Source organism: Anabas testudineus, chromosome 13 (genome assembly GCF_900324465.2).
Source record: "Anabas testudineus chromosome 13, fAnaTes1.2, whole genome shotgun sequence".
Classification (NCBI taxonomy): Eukaryota; Metazoa; Chordata; class Actinopteri; order Anabantiformes; family Anabantidae; genus Anabas; species Anabas testudineus.
In genome coordinates this window covers 663,303-686,242 of record NC_046622.1, presented here as the reverse complement: position 1 = coordinate 686,242, position 22,940 = coordinate 663,303, and the positions used below count along the sequence as shown (strand labels likewise).

At 45.2% G+C, this 22,940-nt stretch overlaps 1 protein-coding gene across 4 annotated transcripts; it reads left to right on the top strand.

Annotated features, from left to right (window-relative positions):
- The first annotated feature begins 249 nt into the window (after window positions 1–249).
- ece2b (endothelin converting enzyme 2b) lies at window positions 250–22,441 on the top strand. Of its 4 annotated transcripts, none has more exons than XM_026370693.1 (21): window positions 250–320; window positions 541–747; window positions 844–985; window positions 10,290–10,376; window positions 10,640–10,775; window positions 11,667–11,882; window positions 12,716–12,840; window positions 13,462–13,608; window positions 14,070–14,135; window positions 14,274–14,462; window positions 16,255–16,397; window positions 17,481–17,595; window positions 18,185–18,298; window positions 18,391–18,489; window positions 18,574–18,651; window positions 18,779–18,882; window positions 19,262–19,372; window positions 19,642–19,709; window positions 20,059–20,249; window positions 20,338–20,433; window positions 20,643–22,441. In XM_026370693.1, the coding sequence occupies exons 2-21, from the start codon at window positions 587–589 to the stop codon at window positions 20,817–20,819; spliced, it is 2,565 nt and encodes an 854-aa protein (XP_026226478.1). In that variant the 5' UTR covers window positions 250–320; window positions 541–586; the 3' UTR covers window positions 20,820–22,441. The 4 variants fall into 4 exon arrangements, with proteins under 4 accessions (XP_026226478.1, XP_026226486.1, XP_026226504.1 ...); XM_026370701.1 differs by having other exon boundaries at window positions 18,188–18,298; window positions 20,643–20,819; XM_026370719.1 differs by lacking the exon at window positions 250–320 and having other exon boundaries at window positions 687–747; window positions 828–985.
- The last annotated feature ends 499 nt before the right edge of the window (window positions 22,442–22,940 follow it).

Sequence of the window (22,940 nt, the reverse complement as noted above, 5' to 3'; positions counted from 1 at the left end):
AGCTCCAGGTGTTGATGTGTGTTTGTGACCGGCAGGTGGCGCTGTGCGCGAACATTTCACTGAAACAACAGCAACACTGTGACGACGGCGTTTTCACCTGTTCACTGGGAATAAAAGTGGAATCTGTTCAGTAGAACCAGTAGAACCAGTTGGTGCTTGTGACTGTGACATTAAACTGGATCCTGATAAACTGGTTCAACCACAGGTAAAAAATCCCATCATGCTCTGCAGGAAACGTCCACACCACAGGTGAGAGTCCCTGGATTCACACCTGTACTGAGCTCTGAAGTGCTGCTACTGGACGTTTCCTCATTTCACAGGTACATACTGTCTGTACTGGGAAAACATGCCTGAATAAGTTTTAGCTGCTAAAACACACTTGAAACATTGGACCACGTTTCATTTGTTTGTGTTTATTTGTTTAATTCTATTTTAAAAGGTTCCTTCTCACGTTTAATTATAATGAAATACTTCATATTCATTTACTACTGAGTGTTGTTCTACTGCAGTACTGGTACTTTAGTACTTCTACTCCTTTAGTACCATGATAGATGAGGAGCTGGAGGCGGTGACGTAGGCCGCGTTGATGACGTCAGCCTCTCTGTGTCTCGGGGTGTGTTTGTTTGTGAGAGGAAGAGGTTGGTTGGATGTTGGGCGGGGTCTGAGGAGACAGGGAGAGAAAACAGAATCTGCTGCTGCTGCACGGACAAAGAGAGAAGAAGGACAGACACTCAGAGAGACAGACAGGAGGACACACAGACAGGAGGACACACAGACAGGAGGACACACAGACAGGAGGACACACAGACAGGAGGACACACAGACAGGAGGACACACAGACAGGAGGACACACAGACAGGAGGACACACAGACAGGAGGCAGCCGGACCGGGGAGGATGGGCCGGCGGAGCGGCCGTCGGTAGCGTTCTGTTTTCGGGGACGGAGCTCCAGGATGAGCGTAGCGCTGCAGGACCTCCGGAACACCGTGAGTACACACACACGCACACGCACCAGCATATAGCATCACGCACGCATTAGAACATGTCCGTTGCAGCCCCGGTACACCGGGTCCAGGTCTGGGTCTGTTCGGTTCTGCCACCAGCTGACACTGATCACCTGTCAGTCACCGTGGTGTTGATTGACAGGCCGGTGTGACCTTTCTGCATGTAACTGCGTATGTGTGCGCGCTGACGTCACGGATCAATCACTGAACTGATCGATTCTGAGATCAGTGAACACGCAGATTCTGCGTGATTCGTTCCTGTGCAGGTTTAAACCCAGACCAGTACCACAGAAGAAGAGGAGACGTCAGGTGAAAACTAACTATGTGGCGAATCAGGTCCTAGAGCAGCATGAGACTCACTGCGGGCTGGACCTGGACACCAGGGTCTGGGCTCAGCAACATCACAGGATCCAGATTCAGCTGACGCACAGAAACCTGCGGTGTCACGTCAAACTTCCTGTTTCCACACTTTCTGTTTATTACTGGTCTGAGGATCTGGCGGCCTGAGGGTTTAAGGATCGGAGGGTCTGAAGATCTGAGGGTCTGTTTCTGTTTCTGATGAGATTTTATTTTTCTTTCTTCTAATCTTTTCTTTCCTACATTTCTTATTGTCGTTCTCTCATTGGACTCAGATTTAGTTCCTTTAGTACAAAGTTCTCCACAGAGGTTCTCTGTGTACTGAGCTGAGCTGGAACACGAACTCGGAGTCTTTCTTTACCATCCAGTGTCAGTATCTGAGTTCTAATGTCTGTATTTAACAGCCCTCAGACGTAAGAGGTCGGGTCTGATAACAGCTCCCAGACCGTGGGACAGAAGGAGAACCGAGCGTGGGTTGATGAAATGATTCTGTCTCTGATCCGCTGGTGATCCGTCGTTTAGGATGGTTCCCAGCAGGAAACGTCTACAGAGTGATGATGGCGTCACCGACACGTTGAATCCCGTGTTACCTGTCTGACGCCTGGTTTGGTGAGTTCAGGCAGGTGTGACTGAAGCCAACAGGCAGATCCACATTTCTGCACAGTGCCTGAGGAGACGAGCTCAGAGGGCAGAATGCCCGGCATCGAATCAGTCCTTGACTCCTGCGTCTCCCTTTATTTACCTTTAGTTATCAGACGGTGTAGAAGGAAGGTCGATGGGAACCATCATCCAGGAGCTGGTTTTCCTTAAATCGTTCACGAGCTGCCTTGTTGCTGCTCTGGAAGAATGAATGAATGAATGAATGAATGAATGCCTTTTATTGTCACTGTTCACATATACAATATGCATTATATACATGTACAATGAGATTGAAAGCATCTCACTGTTGGTGCAGCATACTTAAATATGACATAAATAAATAAGACGCATGTCCTCGTGATTAATGGGACATTTTTCAAAAGACCGTCACTAATCTGACTTTTTGTTGTTTCAGAGACTGAACAGTGAAAAATGACGTTCACTCACTGTTGTTGTCAGAATAATTAATAAAAGTTCTGCTGGTACCTAAATTAAAAACCAACATGTGGGTTAGCGACGTCATGCTAACAAGACACTGGAGCGTCCTCGTGATACAACGTGAAGTTAAGGGGTAAACACTGGGTGTCTGTCTGAACACGGCTGACCATTCTTCTGAAATGTGACTATACAGGATCCGAGAGTCCAGCAGAGCCACACGGGTTCAGTTCTTTGTGTGAACGCTCCCAGACTGTGTGTGTGTGTGTGTGTGTGTGTGTGTGTGTTGGGTTGGGTCGAGTGTTTCCTGTCTGCACCTCAGTGACTTCCTGTCTTCCCAGTCCTTCTGTTCGAAGGGGGAACTGAAAACCACTCAGCAACATCTCTGCTGCTAAATCACTGAGAAAACTATTTAAAAAGTTCAATAATACAACATTTTCTTTTGTCTCTCTGTCCCACCCCACCCCCATTTTGACAAATCCTGTCAGGTCCACATGTACAGTGGTGCTGTGCTGGACTCTCACAGTCCACTAATGTCTGAACGCACAGTGTCATAGATACAGGGAAGTAAGAACAGGCTCCAGTGCTGCTGGTGTCATTAGTAACAGAGCTGCTTGAAGAAAACACAAAGGTGAGAACACAAGACCTGAGCTGTGATTTAACAAAGATAACAGCTGCATGGAGCTCAGGTTTCCTGCTTTCATTCATACTCATCATCTAACATGTAGAAGCTGCAGGGAAAGTTCCTGTTCCAGTTCCTCAGTATTTTCTAAGATTAATTCAATTCAATTCAATTCAATTTTATTTGTAGAGCGCTTTTTACAATTGACATTGTCACAAAGCAGCTTTACACAACCAAAGAACAGTACATGAACAGTGAATGTGTAAGAATCATAATAATCAGATTGTCCCTGATGAGCAAGCCGAGGGCGACAGTGGCAAGGAAAAACTCCCTGAGAAGGCAACAGGAAGAAACCTTGAGAGGAACCAGACTCAACAGGGAACCCATCCTCATATGGGTGATTACATGCTGTGTAGGCAGCAGTCCAGTATAACAGTTAATGTCTTTAAGTTAATGTGGAGTCCAGTTAGTTATTGCAGGCAGACTTGTTCCATTCCTGGACTATCGAGCGTTGAGTCGAGACCTCCAAGAAACAGCTTCCGACGTCCACCGAGGCCAAGACCGACATCATAGGAGTGCGTGACCAACTCCAGTCTCCAAACGCATCCCATAGGGCAAACGGTGGATCCAGGCGACGAGATCTCCAGCCAGAAGTTGGGCATCAGGACGAGTCAGACAGGTCCAGAGGGCAGAGGGTGGAATGACGTGTAGCTCGACAGAGAGACAGGAAGAGGGAAATAGAGAGGTAGAGAAAGAGAGAGATGAATGAAACAGGATCGAACAGGATTGATCGGCAGGATAGCTGAGTGGGAGATCGGGGTTTGAGTCTCAAGGCAACCCCCACGCCTGCCCTGTCTTTGTACCTTGTACCTCACTTCTAAGTCGCTTTGGATAAAAGACTAAAAGTAAATGTATTTCCCAGATGGATGTTCACTGTAATGGTTTCAGTCCCAGTAACATCACGCTCTACAAACCAGTTCATGGCTGGAGCTGATTCTGTCCTGACAGACGCTGTGTTGATAAAACACGAGGACCAGCAGCAGCAGATGACATGAACAGTTGATTTCCTATAGACTCCCTCCAGTCCTCGTGAAGCTCTGCAAAGATCTAGAATCAGCTTTGTTTGAGTCTCACGGCTGTGGTCATTCCCGTTGTTGTGCAGCTTTTCCTACGATCCAGTCAAGTTCCCATGAAGATGCTTCCACACAGCGCTCTGAACAGGAGGAAAGGTGATTTTTAGATGGAGTTCGTTTAAATTATATTGACAACCTCACCCCATCATTTTGTTAGTAAAAGTCTGCGCTCATGGGTTTTTTTCATAAATCGCAGGAAATTCAAAATATGAGAAGTTGGTGAACACAACAAATTCTCCAGAATCTATTTGGTCCCTTTCGTACGACTGGTTTTTGCATGTTGCCCATTGTTTTCTGGTAACAGCTGATTTGACAGGACCCCTGTGTGTTGGCTCCCACTGGAGCCACAGACTGGTCCCGTTCGGATGAATGAGGCCAGAGCTGCTGGAACACCATGTTTACTTGTTACCATCTGTAGGATTTTCATTTACTCATACCCACGTGTCTGAAGCTGCGTTAACATTCACTTGAGCCACAAACCTTCTGCTTGTTTGTGTCCAGGTGGATGTAGTTGTATGACCATCACAGCCGTGAGTGCAAAACCATTGAACTGAACACAAACCAGATTAGATGTGTTCCCTGTGAAATGATATAAAACCTGTTTCCTATCACATCAGAACAGGGTTAAAAATAATCCCGGTTCCATTCGTTTGTAGCAGCATTGGCAGGAATCCAGTGGCTGTTGTCTGTTTCCATGGTTTCAGTAGAAAAGGACTGACACAGCTAATTTAGCTAACAACGCTAATACATCTCCTAACGCTAACACAGCTGATACAGCTGAGCAAACAAATGCATGCACAGGTTGATCAGGTTTGACCTCACCCACCAGTTTTCGGACTTGTGTGCTCATCTCAGTCTCAGCTCGGACCCTGCTCGGTGCGGTTCAACACTATGTTGTAGTCATGTGGTTCTGCTCTGCTGCACAGACTTTACTGATCTGGATTTATTGATGCACACAGTGTCCTGCTGTGTCCAGCTTGTCTCTCAGTGTTTGTCGGGTTGACGTCATAAACGTTCAACAGCTGCTGCACTTTAAGGTGAGATGACTTGATGTTTATCTGCCTTCGCTCAGTGAGCTCCGATGACGACGTCCCCCTCCTCTGGCCTGGGTTTTCCCTTTTGTTAGGGTTAATGTGACGTCCCGATGTCCCGATGTCCCCTGTCAAACTCTTTTTTTCACCCGTTGTGTAGCTGTTGTCCTATGACTGTTTCCATGTGTCCTGCAGTAAACACGGTTGAAATACAGAGACACGTTAAGCACAGTGTAGAGACACAGTCATATGATTTGTGTTCTTGTTTGTGCTTATTTTTCTGAGCTTACATTACGACTGGATTAAAACAAAATCTCCTGTTGATTTTACATCTGTGCTGAATGTTAAAGCAGTTTGCACAACGTGTTAAATGTTGACTTTGTAGTAATCGAATTATTCTAATCATTCCGTTTTATTCAGTGTCCCTGCTGCCGAGCTAATGCCAGCTAACAGCTGTCTGCAGCTATCCGGCCGATGTCAACACAAACAGTGACGATGAACTAGGAACTGAATGATGACGCGACCGAAGGTGTTCGGCCTAAAACTATAGAGTAGAGATATTTAGATTTTAGATTTATATAAAAGCATCTGTCAAATGACACATTTGACTTGTTCTGCGTTGGCCAAGGACAATAATTCTTCATTCACAGTTTCAGAAGAGAGAAATGGAAGTTTGAAACGAAGAAAGAACAGTGTTGGATAAATTCAGAGAAGCACTTTAAGCAGCATTTGTATTTATCTGATGTAACTGAATCAGCAAGAAAAACAAATCGAAATGAATCGATTCTGTCCAGTTTTCTTCTGTTGTCAGTCGCACAAACACGTGGGAGAATCATAAAAGAACAAAGTGCATCACTCCCAGCTCCTCAAATAAACTGTACAAAGATACTGTACTGATTTGATTCTGGATGTTGTGGATTTAATTTGAATAAAATCAAATCAGTGCCGACATCCAGCCATAGTATCCACACATCTCCCGTGTTCCATCCACATCCTGCTCTTCTGGGTATCTGAGCACGTATTTCGTTTTTCAGACCACCTGGTTTCTGTACATGGTACATCAGTGTTACCTTTTTACAGTTGCTGTCAGGATTTTGTGACTGTTAGTAGAAAATGTACTGATCGAGTTCTTGCTCACTTGAAATCTGAGCGTAGCAGCAGTTTGTGTACGAAGGTGTATGTTGTAGTTTTTATGTTAAACGAGGCCAAAGCCCAGGGATGAGCTCGGTATCCATCTTGTCCTGTCATTCTGCAGAAACCGAGGTGATTTACTGAACGTTGGTGTCTGAGCGCAGAGTTGAGTACGGAGGCTGTGAGGGGACAAAGAGCAGATCTCACAGATGTTATATAAGCTGCAGTGAACTCTATTAGAGCTGAATGGAGATGATTCACGCACATTATCTAATTACACACACACAGGATGACATCAGCCTCCACATAGAGATATAACACACACTCCTGTCTCCTAGCAACTCCCCCCTCTCTCCCCCTCTGTTTGCGTCATCAATTACAGAGCCGGGTGAGACAGAGACAGTCAGACAGACAGGTTTCAGTGAGGGTGTTGAGGAAGGAAACAGTTGGGAACCTTCAGTTTCCTGCAGGACACCAGACAGCAGCAGGACACTGAGAGTCTGCAGAGACACGTCCCACCCCTCCACACCAGGACTCACTGAGACAGACCAGGAGATTTGGCCAGTCAGAGTCCACCTGGCTCAACACTGATGTTGGGTGATTCGCTCTGAATAGGTTTGTGGTCAGAGCACTGTGCAGGCCGGTTAACCTGTTCCACACCAAACAGACCAAAACAGTTCTTGGTGGAGCTGGTTTTGTGGACAGCACTGTACAGTACAGTACAGTATAAGCTTGAGTCCTGTGTTGAGACTCTAGTGGGTTCGACTTCACGTTGTCCCCAACTCAATTTTAGTGTGTGCGTTTTGACTTGTAGCTTTTTTTTCTTCATTCAGACTCTGTTTGTTTTGACTGGGACTCCTGCTTGTGACTATTTGACTCCTCCTTGTGACTATTTGACTCATGCTTGTGACTATTTGACTCATGCTTGTGACTATTTGACTCGTCCTTGTGACTATTTGACTCGTCCTTGTGACTATTTGACTCGTCCTTGTGACTATTTGACTCATGCTTGTGACTATTTGACTCGTCCTTGTGACTATTTGACTCATGCTTGTGACTATTTGACTCATCCTTGTGACTATTTGACTCGTCCTTGTGACTATTTGACTCGTCCTTGTGACTATTTGACTCGTCCTTGTGACTATTTGACTCATGCTTGTGACTATTTGACTCATGCTTGTGACTATTTGACTCGTGCTTGTGACTATTTGACTCGTCCTTGTGACTATTTGACTCGTCCTTGTGACTATTTGACTCGTCCTTGTGACTATTTGACTCATGCTTGTGACTATTTGACTCGTCCTTGTGACTATTTGACTCATGCGTGTGACTATTTGACTCATGCTTGTGACTATTTGACTCGTCCTTGTGACTATTTGACTCATGCTTGTGACTATTTGACTCATGCTTGTGACTATTTGACTTATGCTTGTGACTATTTGACTCATGCTTGTGACTATTTGACTCGTCCTTGTGACTATTTGACTCGTCCTTGTGACTATTTGACTCGTCCTTGTGACTATTTGACTTGTCCTTGTGACTATTTGACTCGTCCTTGTGACTATTTGACTCATGCTTGTGACTATTTGACTCATGCTTGTGACTATTTGACTCGTCCTTGTGACTATTTGACTCGTCCTTGTGAGTGCTTTAAATTTGCTTGTGGATGTTGGGACTTCAATCAGCTGGTTCTCCCCAAACTGTTGACACAAACCAGTTCATGCTGGAGAATTAGAACTAAGAGGTAAAAACCAGGAACAGCTATTAAGCCTCCGAAGTCCAGAAAGATTTTGTCCTGTGGACTGGACATGTTGACAGGGGCGTCTGTATAATATAGATGAAAGGTCACCACAGTCATGGGGACCAGGAAACCATCATAATTTCCTGTGGGAGTCCAAAGGTCTGAGTATGGACTAGGTTGGTTGTTTGGACCAGCAGACATCCCCATCTTAGCTAATGTGCTACATGCTAACAGTTGCAACTGCATTAATGTCTGCACTGCAGTGGTCTCTATAGTAACCAAGCGCAGTGCACTTGGTGGTGTTGTGGTGAAACAACGTGAACTCTGCAGCTGGTTGAGTTTATAGAAGTCGTTCCTGTGACTGATCCAGGATCTCCAGTGTTTCTCTCTGCAGGGTGGAGTGCTGTACTGTTTATATTTCTGCCTGAGGGAGTGGGGGGCTGGGGAGGGGACAGAGAGACAGACAAAGGCAGAACTATGGAGAGAGAGCAGGGGGAGCTGATTGTAAACAGAGGAAGTGGAGATTTATTTGATCACAGTTAAATATCTCCTCATGCTGAGCCTTCGCTCTGCTCTCACTTCACTTTATGGCCTCAGAGCTTCTCTCTGCTGCTGCACTTTCTTCTAGTTGGGCTCAAACCTGCCTGTTCATCGGGAACTCGCACTGATAGAATAAATTAGATTTAAGTTCTAAATGTAGTGCAGCCCAATAATGCAGAGGACTGTGATGTATACCAAATAAAGCTATTAACTGATCAGTCTGTGTTCTTATCGTACTAAACTAAGTTCAGTGCAGTAAATGAAACTAACTGAAGCTGATTTTCTGTCTTTGAGACGACACATTGAACAAATCACAGAGATCAGATGTTAAACTGTCAGATCTGAGCACAGACGTTATATTTTATAGTTTTGCTGTTGTCTCTATCAAGTGAATGTCCAGCTTTTTATTATTGAAACCACAAAATCCAGAGTTTTAGAACAAGCACAAGAAATTCCTGAGTAAATGGCCAACGGGGGGGGGGGGAACAGGAACTAGTGACTGCTTCTCTGTTTTCACAGTAACAGCATCGTGTTTAGATTGTGGGAAGATGAGTTGGTGTCAGACTGGAAGGACTGGTCCCTGATCTGCCTTCTGGATCAGATCTCTCAAAAGTACTCAGGTTTGCATGGTAGAAGAAGCAGTGTCAGCTTCTTCATGTACTGATGAGGTAGAACAGTTTAGACCATCTACACAAGTTGGTGTGTAAAATGTGCAGGATTACTTCAAGTACACATTGGAAAAGTGAAATACTAGGACTCTGACATTCTGTATGTGTGTTTTGACTCACTCAGCTCATTTGTTTTAATGTTTTCAAAGGAATGATCACGAAGAGCCGAGTTTGCTGCTGGTCACATCAAAACATTTTTACTTTTGCTTGAAGTTCTCAGTCCTGTCTTACCTGGCCCCTCCCTTTGTGTCCTGCTCCTCCTCTCACTTGTACACCTGCAGCTGGTCTCCCAATCTCCTGATCCTCCCTCCCTCAGCCACACACACCTGTTTTCACTCCCCTCATCACCTCACCTGTAAACATTTGGCCCTGTTGCAGGACCCTGGATGTCAGAAGCCTGATTACCTGTCCACCTCCTGCTTGGTAAAGTTTCTGTCTCAGCCTGTTTCCTTTGCTGCTGTCTGGTCTGGTCTGGTCTGGCGGCCTGGTGCCTCCTGGATTTTGGTAGTTTGACCTTTAGTAAGTCTGTTGTTGTCTGCTCTGTTAATAAATCGGCCTCCTCCTGCACCTGCTGCTGTGTCTGCGCTTGTCCTATACGTGCAGAGAAATTTCAGTCTGAACCTCAAACATTGACCAGCTGGTGGCGCTGGAAGAAAGGTGAGCTCATCTGGTAGTAGGATGAAGATGCTAGTACAGCTGGAGAAAAACCTCTTCATGTTCTTCAATAACAGTACTGTAACTGGTTCTCTGCACTAGTCCATCCAATCATCCATCATCTGTACCAGGTTCTGCTGGTGCCAGGAGCATGGAAATGATCCCAGCCTCCGCTGGGCGGGAGCCTGACTTAACTTGTTTTTACAAGAGTTGATGATCATATGAGCGGGTTTTGAAAAGCTCTGTTTTCTGTTTCCACGCTGCTCCTTAGATTAACTCCGACTGTTTTGCCCATTTGTCTGTGTTAGTGAAGACACCACTGTCTGTCTCTACAGATGTCCAGCTATAAGCGAGCTACGTTAGAGGAGGAGGAAGTGTCGGACGCTCCCGCTGAGGCAGCCTCGTCTCCTGACAGAGTGGAGGTCAGTGAACGCAACATGCACACAAACAGGAATAAAGGGGGGGAAAAAAAACTTAATGTGGAGAAAAGATTCACGTGAGTTTGAGACGTACAGAGCGGTGATGGGAAACAATGACAGGTCCCAGACTGGTTCTTAAAGTGGACAACCAGGAAAACATAACAGGGGAATGGATTTTAATTATGCATTATGGGATGTTGGCACTAAGACGGGGCCTGAAGATGGATGCAGGTTTCTTGTGTGACTCTATTCAGTCTCTGTTCCAGGTGGGTTTCAGGAAGGGAGGTGTGGACATCCTGGGCAGGAGGACTCAGCTGGAGGTCCTTCTGTCAGTCCTGCTGCTGGCTGCTCTGCTGGCTCTGCTGGCCTGTCTGCTGGTCCTGGGACTAGGATTCAGCTCAGGTGTCTACACAGCACGCCTACCTTCCTTTTAAACCAGAGGTGTCAAACTCAAGGATAAACTTTTAGCGTACAGACGTTTTTGAACATAGATGACTCGAAACGGACAGGATATAATATTATTTTACAATATTATTCCCAAATAAATGAACTTATCCACATCCTCAGCCTCTTGATTTAAAAGGTTCTGTTTTCAGAACCAGCTTTTCTCTAGGTTGTTGTTAGGAGCTGGAAATGAAGTTTGTATACATCAACAGACATCTGTCGATTGATCTGATGTATCTGATCGCAGGTAGCCTATCTTTCGTTAAGGCAGCTGCATTATGGGATTTGTAGTTTGTGTGTTTATATCACAGGGCTTTAAAAAAAAAAAAAAGAGAAATGATCTCTCTAGGATATAATTGTTCGCCGGGCAGGATGAGGTCCGCGGGCCTTGAGTTTGACACACATGCTTTAAACCTTCTCTACCTCTTCTCCTCTTTTATTTATTTATTTATTTATTTATTTATTTATTTATTTTATTATCTGTCTTCTAATGCCCCCTCCCCCTCCTAATGGCCTCCTTCCCTTCCCTAGTTTGACCTTGTTCACCTCTCTTGCTGCTTCCTTCTCTGCCTCCTCCTTTCCTATCTACTTCTTAGTCCCAGCCTTCCCTTCCCTTTCCTTTTCTTTACCATACCCACCCTTCTCTACCACTTCTTGTCTCCGCCCATCCCTTCCTTCCTTTGCTCCCTATTTCTTTTATTTCCTTTCCTTTCCCGCCCACACCCATCCATTATTGCCTCCTTCTGTCATTTCCTATGTCCTTCACTACTTTGCCTCTTTCTCTCCTTTTTCTTTTTCTGCCCTCCACATTTTCTACTTATGTATTTTTTTTCCCATGATGCTGTGCAGACAGTGGACGTGGCCTTTGCTTGTCAGAGGCATGTGTGACGGTGGCCAGTCAGATGGTGGAGGCCATGGACCGCAGCGCAGACCCGTGCCAGGACTTCTACCAGTTCGCCTGCGGAGGCTGGATCAGGAAAAACCCGCTGCCTGATGGACGGTCGCGCTGGTCCACCTTCAACAGCATCTGGGAGCAGAACCAGGCGCTGCTCAAACACCTGCTGGGTAAGATGGACAGATGGAGATTGTCCAAACGAACTGAAACATTTCAATATGTCAGTCCAGTAACAAAGGTGAAGACGCAGTCACACAGAACGTCCTCCACTGCAGATGAGAAGGAGAAAATTAGAAATGTCTGGACATTCGGGATGAGCCATTTGATTCCACTGTATGGAAACGGCTCAGCAGGGACTAGCTGCTGAAGAGGATGTGGAGAACAATCAGCAGATTTCACACACACTCACTTTCCTATTTTCTACCTTTTTTAAAATCCTTTTAAAAGTCCATGTTTGAATTGAAAGAACTGATACAAAACATCATAGGAATGAATCTTATCATGAACCGAACTCAGACACGCGACATTAAAGATCAAACAGAATGCGGATAAAGATTTAGTTCAAAGTTAAAGGTCACCGTTCAACCATCATCTTAAACTAAAACGTGGAACTTTAAAAAGCTTTGGGAACGTCCCTGATGTCCATATTGTGTCTCCAATTGATGAGCTCAGCACCGAGACTGTTCCTCTGTAGTTTGTAAAGTGGTCTCATGGAGCACACTTCCATTCAGTTTGTTCCCTTCTGTCCACACACTGACTCCTTTCAGATGTGTTCCACTGTGTTTCTGTGGTGTCACCTGCAGCTCTTTGGTTCCTCTCAGCCCCCAGTGAAGACTTCATTTGAAACGTGCTAATTTCTGTCTTGTAACATTAATAATTAAAAATCACTTAATTGAACTGTTAGGAGAACTTTGACACGCTGACCGCTGGAGCGGACGTCAAGTCTGTGCTCCAGCTGTGCAGCAAGAAGGAACCTGAACCCCCGACTGTGTTGTTCTGTTAGAGAACGGGACGTTCAACGGCAGCAGCGAGGCGGAGAGGAAGACTCAGTCCTACTACCTGTCCTGTCTCAACACGCAGAAGATTGAAGAGCTGGGAGCTCAGCCTCTCATGGACCTTATCACCAAGGTAACCATTCATACAGAGTCGCCATGGCAACACCATCATTCAGGTACAATGGAGTCACATGGTTTAGTTCCCTACAACAAGGACTCTTTATGTTCTGTGTTTGTCAGACTTCAGGGCGGCTAAGACTAAGGCACTGACTTCAGATTAAATGGTGGAAAAGTATTCAAGTTCTAAGTACTAGTACCACACCATATCAGTACTCTACTGCTTTTATCATTTTCAATAAGTGCAGGAAAAAGATTCAGGTGCCACAGCAGCAGAGTAGAAGAAGTCAGAATAGAGCAGTGATGGTAAATACTGAAACGTGAGGGAGGTGAGGTACAGATGATGGATGAGGAGTTCCTCAGTGAGAAGGAAACACCAGGACCAGGACCAGGTGACGGGTGCTTTACGCTCTTACATCAGACAAATCACTCTGCAGTTTTCAGAGTTTGAATGCTTCACGTTGAGCTGCAGAACATCACACATGAGCCAGTTTCTACTCCCATACAGAGACGTCGGGTTTAAGAAAAATTGGAGAACAAACAAATGATCTGAACTTGACAGCTCTTTCTAGTCAATGAATCCAGTTCCATCATCCGTGTGTTTGTTCAGGAATTAACATGTTAACTCCATCTGTAGATCGGAGGGTGGAACATGACGGGTCCCTGGGAGAAGGAAAACTTCATGGAGGTTCTGAAAGTGGTTTCTGGTCCATACAGAGCTCAGCCTTTCTTCAGCGTCGGCGTCAGTGCTGACCCAAAAAACTCAAACAGCAACGTCATCCAGGTAAACAAGGGTCCCAGCCCACAGGGGGGGTTGGAGGCCATTTAAAAATGGAAAGATGAGGAAAATATTTGAACCAACAGTTTGTTTTTAAGATACGATCGTGTCCGTGTTTCTGCCAGTGTTGCTCTTGTCGCATCCAAATTTACTCTGAGTGAGACACGTTTGCTTTCAGCTACAAATTGACCTCCCTACTTCAACCGGGCTTAAATCTGACCCACAGTCACGCGGTTCTCTAGGGTGAGGGGTGTAACTGACCTCTGCTCTAACAGGAAGTTAACATGTTTCATGACTGGACCATGGTGCGTCCCTACAGGTTATGTACCATCCTAAATGTGCTAGTTCAACACTGGTTTCACTTTGATGTGGGTTTGGGTCAGAAAGCTCCAGGAGCGTGACGGGTACAAAGCAGCATCTTGTGACATCACTACACAGGTTTGACTCACCTGTGTCCTCTGCTGCAGGTGGACCAATCAGGGCTCTTCTTGCCGTCTAGAGACTATTACCTCAACAAGACCGCCAATGAGAAGGTCAGAATTCTTCAAGTCGGGTTTTGTAAAGTTTATTCACATGATTTGAGACTCTGTTTTCTCAAGAACTGACACAGAGTCTTATCTGAGCCCACCAGAGTTGAACTGGTTTTACTGGTGTGTTTCTCCTGGTCCCAGGTGCTGGTGGCATACCTGGATTACATGGTGGAGCTGGGGATGCTGCTCGGAGGAGAGAGGAGCTCCACACAGCTTCAGATGCAGCAGATTCTGGACTTTGAGACTGCGCTCGCTAACATCACTGTTCCACAGGACCAACGGCGAGACGAGGAGAAGATCTACCACAAGGTCACCATCGCTGAGCTACAGGTGAGGTACCCATCACACTGGAAGTATGTTCAGGTGGTTTAAGTTTGGCAAAGGCAGTGTGGGGTTTCCTGTTAATGATGGCATGGAATTCACTCAGAACATGACAGACTGTACGTTATAAAGTGGTTTATCTGGTTACGAGGAAGAATTTACCATGAAGTCCGCAGAAATCAGGTTAATGGCGACGGCAGGGCTGGACAGTATGTTCATATTAACATATAAACTGACGGGTCACAGAGAAAGTTGGAGTCTCCACAGCTCTGACTGAGCAGTGTTTAGTAAAACCTAGTTCATCATCAAATAAACGGTGTCCTACACTATCAACGGATGTTTTCAGAGACTGTGCTGATGACATGAACACTTGGATTCACTCTCAGTTTAGTTTCTTTAAAGATCATTGATGGTTTTAAGATAAGTGTTTTTTTTCTCTCTCTGATGCAGCTCTCTGTTCTTCAGGGTTGCTGATGCTTATAGGGTCACTATGGCAACTGTTGCCATGAGCTGTTGCTATGAGGCTGCATCACAGAGAGACGGAGACGGTTAGATAACAGGTTATTATATAAACATGACTGATTTGTTCGTGTTGGTGCTGAAGAACCTCGACCTTCCTGAGTTTTACATTTAACAGTGAAGGATGTTTAGGTTGCGTGTGGAGTCCAGATCAGGAATGGATGTAGAAACCCCCTTTAATGTGCATTTGCATATGATGGATGGATGTAGAGAACAAACAGCAGCTTTACCGATGCTCTCCCACTGCACTAGAGCAGCGGTTAACACACCCATACCACTGATTTATTACACATTCCTGTCAGTTATCATTATTAAACCTCTGAAAGATGATTTATCTAGTGGCAGTGCTCATGTTTCAACAGACTTTACAAAGATCACGACTCAAACGTGCCTATATAGTAACTGCTCAAAGGAACAATCTGTAGATTCAGAATAGGAATATTCTCCATATAGGAATACAGAGTCTTGATTTATAGAACATCCAGCTCCTCTATAAAATGAAAGAAAAATGGAAATTCTAGGTCACATCAGTCATTATTACTGTGTCCAACCCACAGTCCAGAGATTCACACAGACCAGTATTTGAGATGGAGCCACTGCTGTCTACTGAGAAACATGTTAAGCTAAGATAAGAAAACCTTTTTGTCCCACAATGGGGACGTACACAGCAGAGGGCCAAAATTAGCAAAGACATTAGATAAAATAAAAAATACTAAGTGGAATAAAACTAGGATGCTGCAAGAACTAGAAGTGTGTACAGTACGTGGCCATCGATGGATAAACAGCAGGTAAAGTGACTGCACTATAGCACTGGTGGTGATTCACCTTAAGATACAGGACTGCACGTGATCGCAGCAGATGGATGTGTTGGTGTTCGTTGGAGAGTCTGATGGTGCAGGAAGGAAAGATCTGCAGAATGTCTCCTCACAGCGAGGGTGGATCAGTCCGTCCGGGGAAGACGGGGGGGGTCCCGCAGGCTGCTTTTCCTAAATAATAAACTCGATACCTGTATTGTGCATGTGTTCAACACATGGCTCACGTGACCTGTGGAGTGTTTTGTTTTGAAGCTGAAGCAGACAGCAGGGATTAGTTTTTCGTCTCGGCATGTCCCCCTAGGGTGGTGCAGTCTGAGGACTGCTGCTGAGAGACGGACTCGGCTCCAAACGGTCTGATCTCTGTGAATTGTCAGATTTCACCAAACTGACGACTTGGAAATATCAAAGAGTTGTTGATGAACCCTGAAGCCTCTGATCTGTTCATCAGTCTTGTTTCTCTCTTTTAGCTACTGGCTCCGGCAGTGGACTGGTTGGACTACCTGTCATCCTCTCTGTCTCCTTTAGACCTGAACGACACTGAGCCTGTCGTCCTGTATGCCAGAGAGTACCTGCAGCAGGTGTCTGACCTCATCAACAAGACGGACCGCAGGTCAGGAACAAGTCGAGGTTTATACGTAGGGCCTGATATCGTATAGAGTCCAGCACCTGGTCCAAACCAGGACGGAAGAGAGAAGCACACGTAGTGTTGCTAGAAAACCAGAACACACAAGTGATAGTCTTGACCTGGATCCAGGTGACATCCAGTAGCAATAATGAATTAATAATTAAGGGTGTTGCTGCGTCCATGTGGCCACAGAGGTTTGTACCGACGTTGTTGTTGTGGACAGTCGTTGCAATAAAGACGGAGACGAAAGCAACTATAACAAGTGTTTCAGCTCTGAGGACGAGGATTTATCAACAGAAAGACATGTTGAAGTCATCAAGCCAAAGGTTTTAGTTTACTGATCAGTGAGACCCAGTGTGTAAAGTCCAACGTCTCACTAGTTGTTTCACACGAGTTGCTTTTCCCTAGTTGTTTCACACTAGTTGCTTCACACTAGCTGTTTCACACTAGTTGCTTCACACGAGTTGTTTCACACTAGTTGCTTCACACGAGGTGTTTCACACTAGTTGCTTCACACGAGTTGTTTCACACTAGTTGCTTCACACGAGTTGCTTCACACGAGTTGTTTCACACTAGTTGCTTCACACGAGTTGCTTCACACGAGTTGCTTCACACGAGTTGCTTCACACGAGTTGCTTCACACGAGTTGCTTCACACGAGTTGCTTTTCCCTAGTTGTTTCACACTAGTTGCTTCACACTAGTTGTTTCACACTAGTTGCTTCACACTAGTTGTTTCACACTAGTTGCTTCACACTAGTTGTTTCACACTAGTTGCTTCACACTAGTTGTTTCACACTAGTTGCTTTTCACTAGTTGCTTCTCACTAGCAACACTGTATTTTAGGTCCTGTAGGTCCAGCCTGAAGTCTCATAAGGACTTGGTTCAGAAAGCTTTTCCGGCTGGCTGCAGAGACTCGGTCCATCCAGTAGCTGTTGGGTGGTCGTGTTCCTCTCAGGATAAACTGCATTAACGTCCTGACTTTTCATGGCCTGCCCCCCCAGCCCTACTTTCTTTCCCATCAGCCTCGGCTGATTTGCGCTAACAACCGTTCTGCTCTCTGTATTCAGTCTGTTGAACAACTACATGATGTGGACGTTGGTTCAGAAGAGCGTGGCTAGTCTGGATCAGCGCTTCGAGAACGCTCAGGACAAACTGCTGGAGAGTCTCTACGGAACCAAGAAGGTACTAACCCCACTGATACTACTTAATACTGCTGTCTCGTACTGTAGCTACTGCTGTTACTACAGTTATTACAAATACTGCTGCTGTTCTCACTCCTGCTCTGATTTCTTTTACTACAGCAGGTAAAATGATTTGGACACTTCTGGTACTGTGGTTGGTAACAAACTAAACACATTTTATTATTTAACTGGTTCTGACCTGGTCTACACGTGTCTTTAACTTTGGGCTGGTTCTAAGTGTTCTTAAAAGTTTCTAGTTGGTTCTTTTCTGTTCACTTGTTCCAGCTTGCACTTATTGGTTTTGGACTCTGGTTCTATCTGCCACTATTGCACTTGGCCGGGTCTATCTAGCTGCATCTTACTGGTTCTAATGGGCTGGGTCTGGTTCTAACTAGAAATAACCAGTTGGTAGTGGTAAATAACCAGTCTTTACTAGAATCTTATTAGTGAAATCGTTTTGGGTCTGATTGGTTGAAACCCCAGGAAGCTGCTGATGCTAAGCTAACTAGTTTTAACTAGTTGTTGGGACTTCGAGGTAGGACTGGTGCTAAAGGTTTCTTCTAGTCTGGTTCTAACTGGTTGTTTCATTGCAGTCCTGTACCCCACGCTGGCAGACCTGTATTGGGAACACTGACGACACTCTGGGCTTCGCTCTTGGAGCGCTCTTCGTTAAGGCGACCTTCGATAAACACAGCAAAGAGATTGTGAGTCAGTGCACGAAGACGGTCGTAATGCTTCAAATAGCAGACGGGTGGTTCTGGTTCTGGATCTGATGTGTCTGATCTCTCTGTATAAGGCCGAGGAGATGATCAACGAGATCCGTTCAGCGTTTAAAGAAGCTCTGGACCGACTCAGCTGGATGGACGACCAGACAAGGCGAGCTGCGAAAGACAAGGTGCGCACACAGATGGACAGGTAGAGCGGCAGGTGAGGTTCAAGGTGCTGACTGGTCTAACGGCTTCTATCGGTCCCTCATCAGGCAGATGCAATATATGATATGATCGGATTCCCAGAATTCATCCTGGACCCCAAAGAGCTGGATGACGTTTATGATGGGGTGAGTGACTCCTACAGGTTCAGACAGTCTGTGTTGACTTGGGTTCAGGCTGCAGGTGGAGCTCTGCTGCCCCCTGCTGTCAAACACCTTGATACACATGCATGATAAGTGCTGTGTGTCGTTTCAGTACGAAGTGTCAGACGACAGCTTCTTCCAGAACATGTTGAACTTCTACAACTTCTCAGCCCGAGTGATGGCCGACCAGCTGAGAAAGACTCCCAACAAAGACCAGTAAGGCTGACGCAGACCAGTACCACACACCACAGGGACCACAGGGGAACACAGCTGGTCAGGAGTTGTATTCACAAAACAGCCTGAAGCTAAAAGTTTCTCGAGTTGAAAACCTTTTCTCTTTTCTGCTGTCAGTATTTATCAGAATGGCTCCTCCATGTGAGAGCTCGTCTCAAACTTTTACAGCCAGTCAGGTGTTCGGTTCCCCTATTTTTTATATATTTATTTATTGATAGATAGATTCAGACCTTTTCACGCTATGTTCTGGATTCTTTTGAATACAACTCCTGTGCTTTTGATGGACAAACGTTTTAACTCTTCCTCTTATCTCCTTGTTTGCTTTCCTCCCCTGTTCTCCTTGTTACCTCTCCTCCTCCAGGTGGAGTATGACTCCTCCTACAGTTAATGCCTACTACATGCCCACTAAGAACGGCATCGTCTTCCCTGCTGGGATCTTACAAGCTCCCTTCTACGCCCACGACCACCCCAAGTCTGTTCACCTCTTCATCTACCTGTCTGTGTGTCTGTCGGCTGTTTATTACACCTTTAAGTGTTAAATGACGTGTATTTGACTCCACTGCTTCTCTTAACAAACTAGTTTGTGATTAAAGTAGCTGATCCCACTCCCAGTTGTCCTCCAGATTCTACAAAAGAATTATAATAATTATAATATATAATAATCAAAAGAATGAGATTTTATTAGAATTTGTAAAAGACACATCTTTAACTTCCATCTACGATGTGTTTGCATGTTTCCAGGGCTTTGAACTTTGGTGGAATTGGAGTGGTGATGGGTCATGAGCTCACTCATGCCTTCGATGATCAGGGTGAGTCTGAATCGGTCATGATCAATACTCCTGCAGCATCAGCTTCTGATAAGACAGTTTATGACCTTTCAGGATGTTCAGTTTGACCTTTACAGCACCGAAACGTCTTTTTGGGATGATTTAAGATGGTACTTAAATTAGAAAAGGATTGACGGTTGTTAATCAACTGTAGACTTCCAGTTAAACCACTCTTCACTTACTCAACAGTGTTTGAGTTGGAGGGGCTGGAGGGTTAGGGTTATTACCTCTTATTGTAATGATGTTTAGATACTGATGTGAGCAGCATGTAGAAGATCGGAATCATTAGATGAAAGAAACCGCATGGTGTCCTACCTCCCTCTGTCTTCAGGTCGGGAGTACGATAAAGAGGGCAACTTAAGGCCGTGGTGGCAGAACTCGTCGGTGGAGGCCTTTCGAAAGAGGACAGAGTGCATGGTGGATCAATATAGTGGCTACACGATCAACGGAGAACACATCAATGGAAAACAGACGCTTGGGGAAAACATCGCTGACAACGGAGGACTGAAGGCGGCGTACCATGTTAGTATGAACGTATCACATCACGATGAACTGAACTTGACTGTCCTGTACCACCTGAACCTCCATTACATCACTTTTGGTCCTTCAGGCCTATCGAACGTGGGTCCAGAGGAACGGGGAGGAGAAGACGCTTCCTGCTGTCAACCTGACCAATGACCAGCTGTTCTTCTTGGGATTTGCTCAGGTGAACTATAGTTAGCTTTTAGTAAAACAGTGCCTGAGGTGGATCTCTACTAGAACCTCTTCTGTTTCTCTGAATGAGCTGTGTTCTGTGTTCTGATACATTATGTTCTGAACACGTGATGTTTCCAGAGTCTGTGTTGCTATTTCCAAATGAAGCCCCATGTTTATTCTGTTTGTTCTTGGCTCTGACGTTCTCCCTGTACTTCTCAGGTGTGGTGTTCAGTTCGAACACCAGAGAGCGCTCATGAGGGCCTGGTGACAGACCCCCACAGCCCCCCAAGATACAGAGTCATTGGCACTCTGGCCAACTCTCCGGACTTCAGCCGCCACTTCCACTGTCCTGCAGGCACGCCCATGAACACGGGAAAGCGCTGTGAGGTCTGGTAGACGGACTCAGGACCTGTGGGGGGTGGGGGGCAGACTGTTAGGAAACATGTCTGTTATTTTGCATTTAGTTGTTGAACAGGAGAGTTTCTTAATTAACAGCCTGGTTCACGTCTTAATTAGCGGAGTTGGTTTTCAGCAGGTCATTAGGAGGTGATCAGGTGTCTTTCCACCTGGAACCTGCAGTTCTACCGACTGAAAGGACTCTGGACCCACAGAGACATGAAGGACTGATGAAGCCACATGGGACGATGTTGCTGATTTCTGCTTTCTTCTTCTTCTTATTGTTGGGCTGTGTTGTTCGAGAGCTCCGCCCGTCTGTCCACCTCACTGTGATGAATTCATGCTAAGTCTTTGCCATGTGTCTGCGTTCGTATAGGTCACTGTGGATTATCACGGGAAGCTGTCATCACCAATCCACCACCGTTTGGGAAGTTCACTCGTTAACTGTTGTAACAAGAATGTTGAGAATCGCTGAAGTTGGACCGAAGCGTTCGGGTCGTGTCGGGCCTGTTCCATTAAAGTCAACACAAACATCAAGTCGCTCACAGAACTCGTATCCAGTCCTCGAGTGTGCACAGTGCTCCTGACACCATCAGGTGCTGGGTGACACCTGCACACCTGCCATGTGCCATAATTCCTTAATGTTACTGTTAATGCTGTGGGCCCCCGGCTCGGCTGGGCCCCCGGCTCGGCTGGGCCCCCGGCTCGGCTGGGCCCCCGGCTCGGCTGGGCCCCCGGCTCGGCTGGGCCCCCGGCTCGGCTGGGCCCCCGGCTCGGCTGGGCCCCCGGCTCGGCTGGGCCCCCGGCTCGGCTCCTGTGTCATTGTCCTATCAGCAGAAGACGCTGCTTCCTGCCAAAGACGTTTCTGTTTCTGTCTGTGTTTGTCTCCTAGTTTGAGTTTTAATCCAGCGTAGTGAGGACTTTCTGGACGTTGTACATTCATTTCATATCACAGTTAAAGTGGCTTTGAGTGTGTGCACGTGCCCTTTACTCCAGAGGCGTGTTTCTGTTAAACCAGGTCCCGGCGTGACTCTGAATTCCGTCATTGTGCTGAACGGATGTCACATTCAACCTTTCACTCTGAGTATTTTAAGCTCCGTCTCTTTTTACAGCACATTTCTCAGTATAGTATCTGATATATTTGTCACTTTTGGGTTTTTTACTGTAGCTCGTAACAGCTGATTCTCACTACTCTGGTTTAAAACAGTCCTGTGACGACCGGTGTTGCCTGCTGACAACTGCACTGAACGACTTCAGAACTCTTTATCTTAGCTTAATCCTAGAATTTACCAACTTAAAATGAGGAGCTACTGTGATGTATACTAATGTGTTGTTCTACTGGGAATTTCGGACTCATCGAACTGATAATAAACCGTCTGTCATCACTGATGCATCCAAAAGAAGGTCTCCTTTTTAAAAGCTGTAGCTGTTCAAAGTGTAGACTGAGACTGACAAATGTCCTCAGTGTGATGGAGTCAGAATGAACTCTGCATGTTGTAGACTCAGTCTCTGTCCTGAAGGGGGCACCACCGTGTGGAGGTGATTGACAGGTTTCTAAACTCTACTCACATCAAACATCTGTCCTCGTTCAGAATAAAGGTTGGAATAAAAAGCAAAGGTTCTGAGTGTGAAGTCTTTTACCAGTCGAGCAGATTTCTGATGAGTTTCAGGTCGAAGGTTTTAAAAACGGGATAAATCTTTATTTTTATATTTAAATGTGTTTAAAGTTCATCAATAAGAAAAAGGTAAGTACTTTGATATTTACAATGACCACAGTATTTAATATTGGTAATACTACAGGTAAATGTCTTTAATATTTGATATAGTAAAGGTAAATGTCTTTAATATTTGATATAGTAAAGGTAAATGTCTTTAATATTTGATATAGTAAAGGTAAATGTCTTTAATATTTGATATAGTAAAGGTAAATGTCTTTAATATTTGATATAGTAAAGGTAAATGTCTTTTTAATATTTGATATAGTAAAGGTAAATGTCTTTAATATTTGATATATTAAAGGTAAATGTCTTTTTAATATTTGATATAGTAAAGGTAAATGTCTTTTTAATATTTGATATAGTAAAGGTAAATGTCTTTTTAATATTTGATATAGTAAAGGTA

Excerpts from the sequence above, each read along its gene's own strand:
- ece2b (XM_026370693.1), top strand. The coding sequence starts at position 587 with ATGACGTCAGCCTCTCTGTGTCTCGGGGTGTGTTTGTTTGTGAGAGGA. Across the intron at positions 13,609-14,069 it reads CAAACAGCAACGTCATCCAG|GTGGACCAATCAGGGCTCTT; the intron begins GTAAACAAGGGT and ends CCTCTGCTGCAG. Across the intron at positions 16,398-17,480 it reads ATCAACAAGACGGACCGCAG|TCTGTTGAACAACTACATGA; the intron begins GTCAGGAACAAG and ends CTCTGTATTCAG.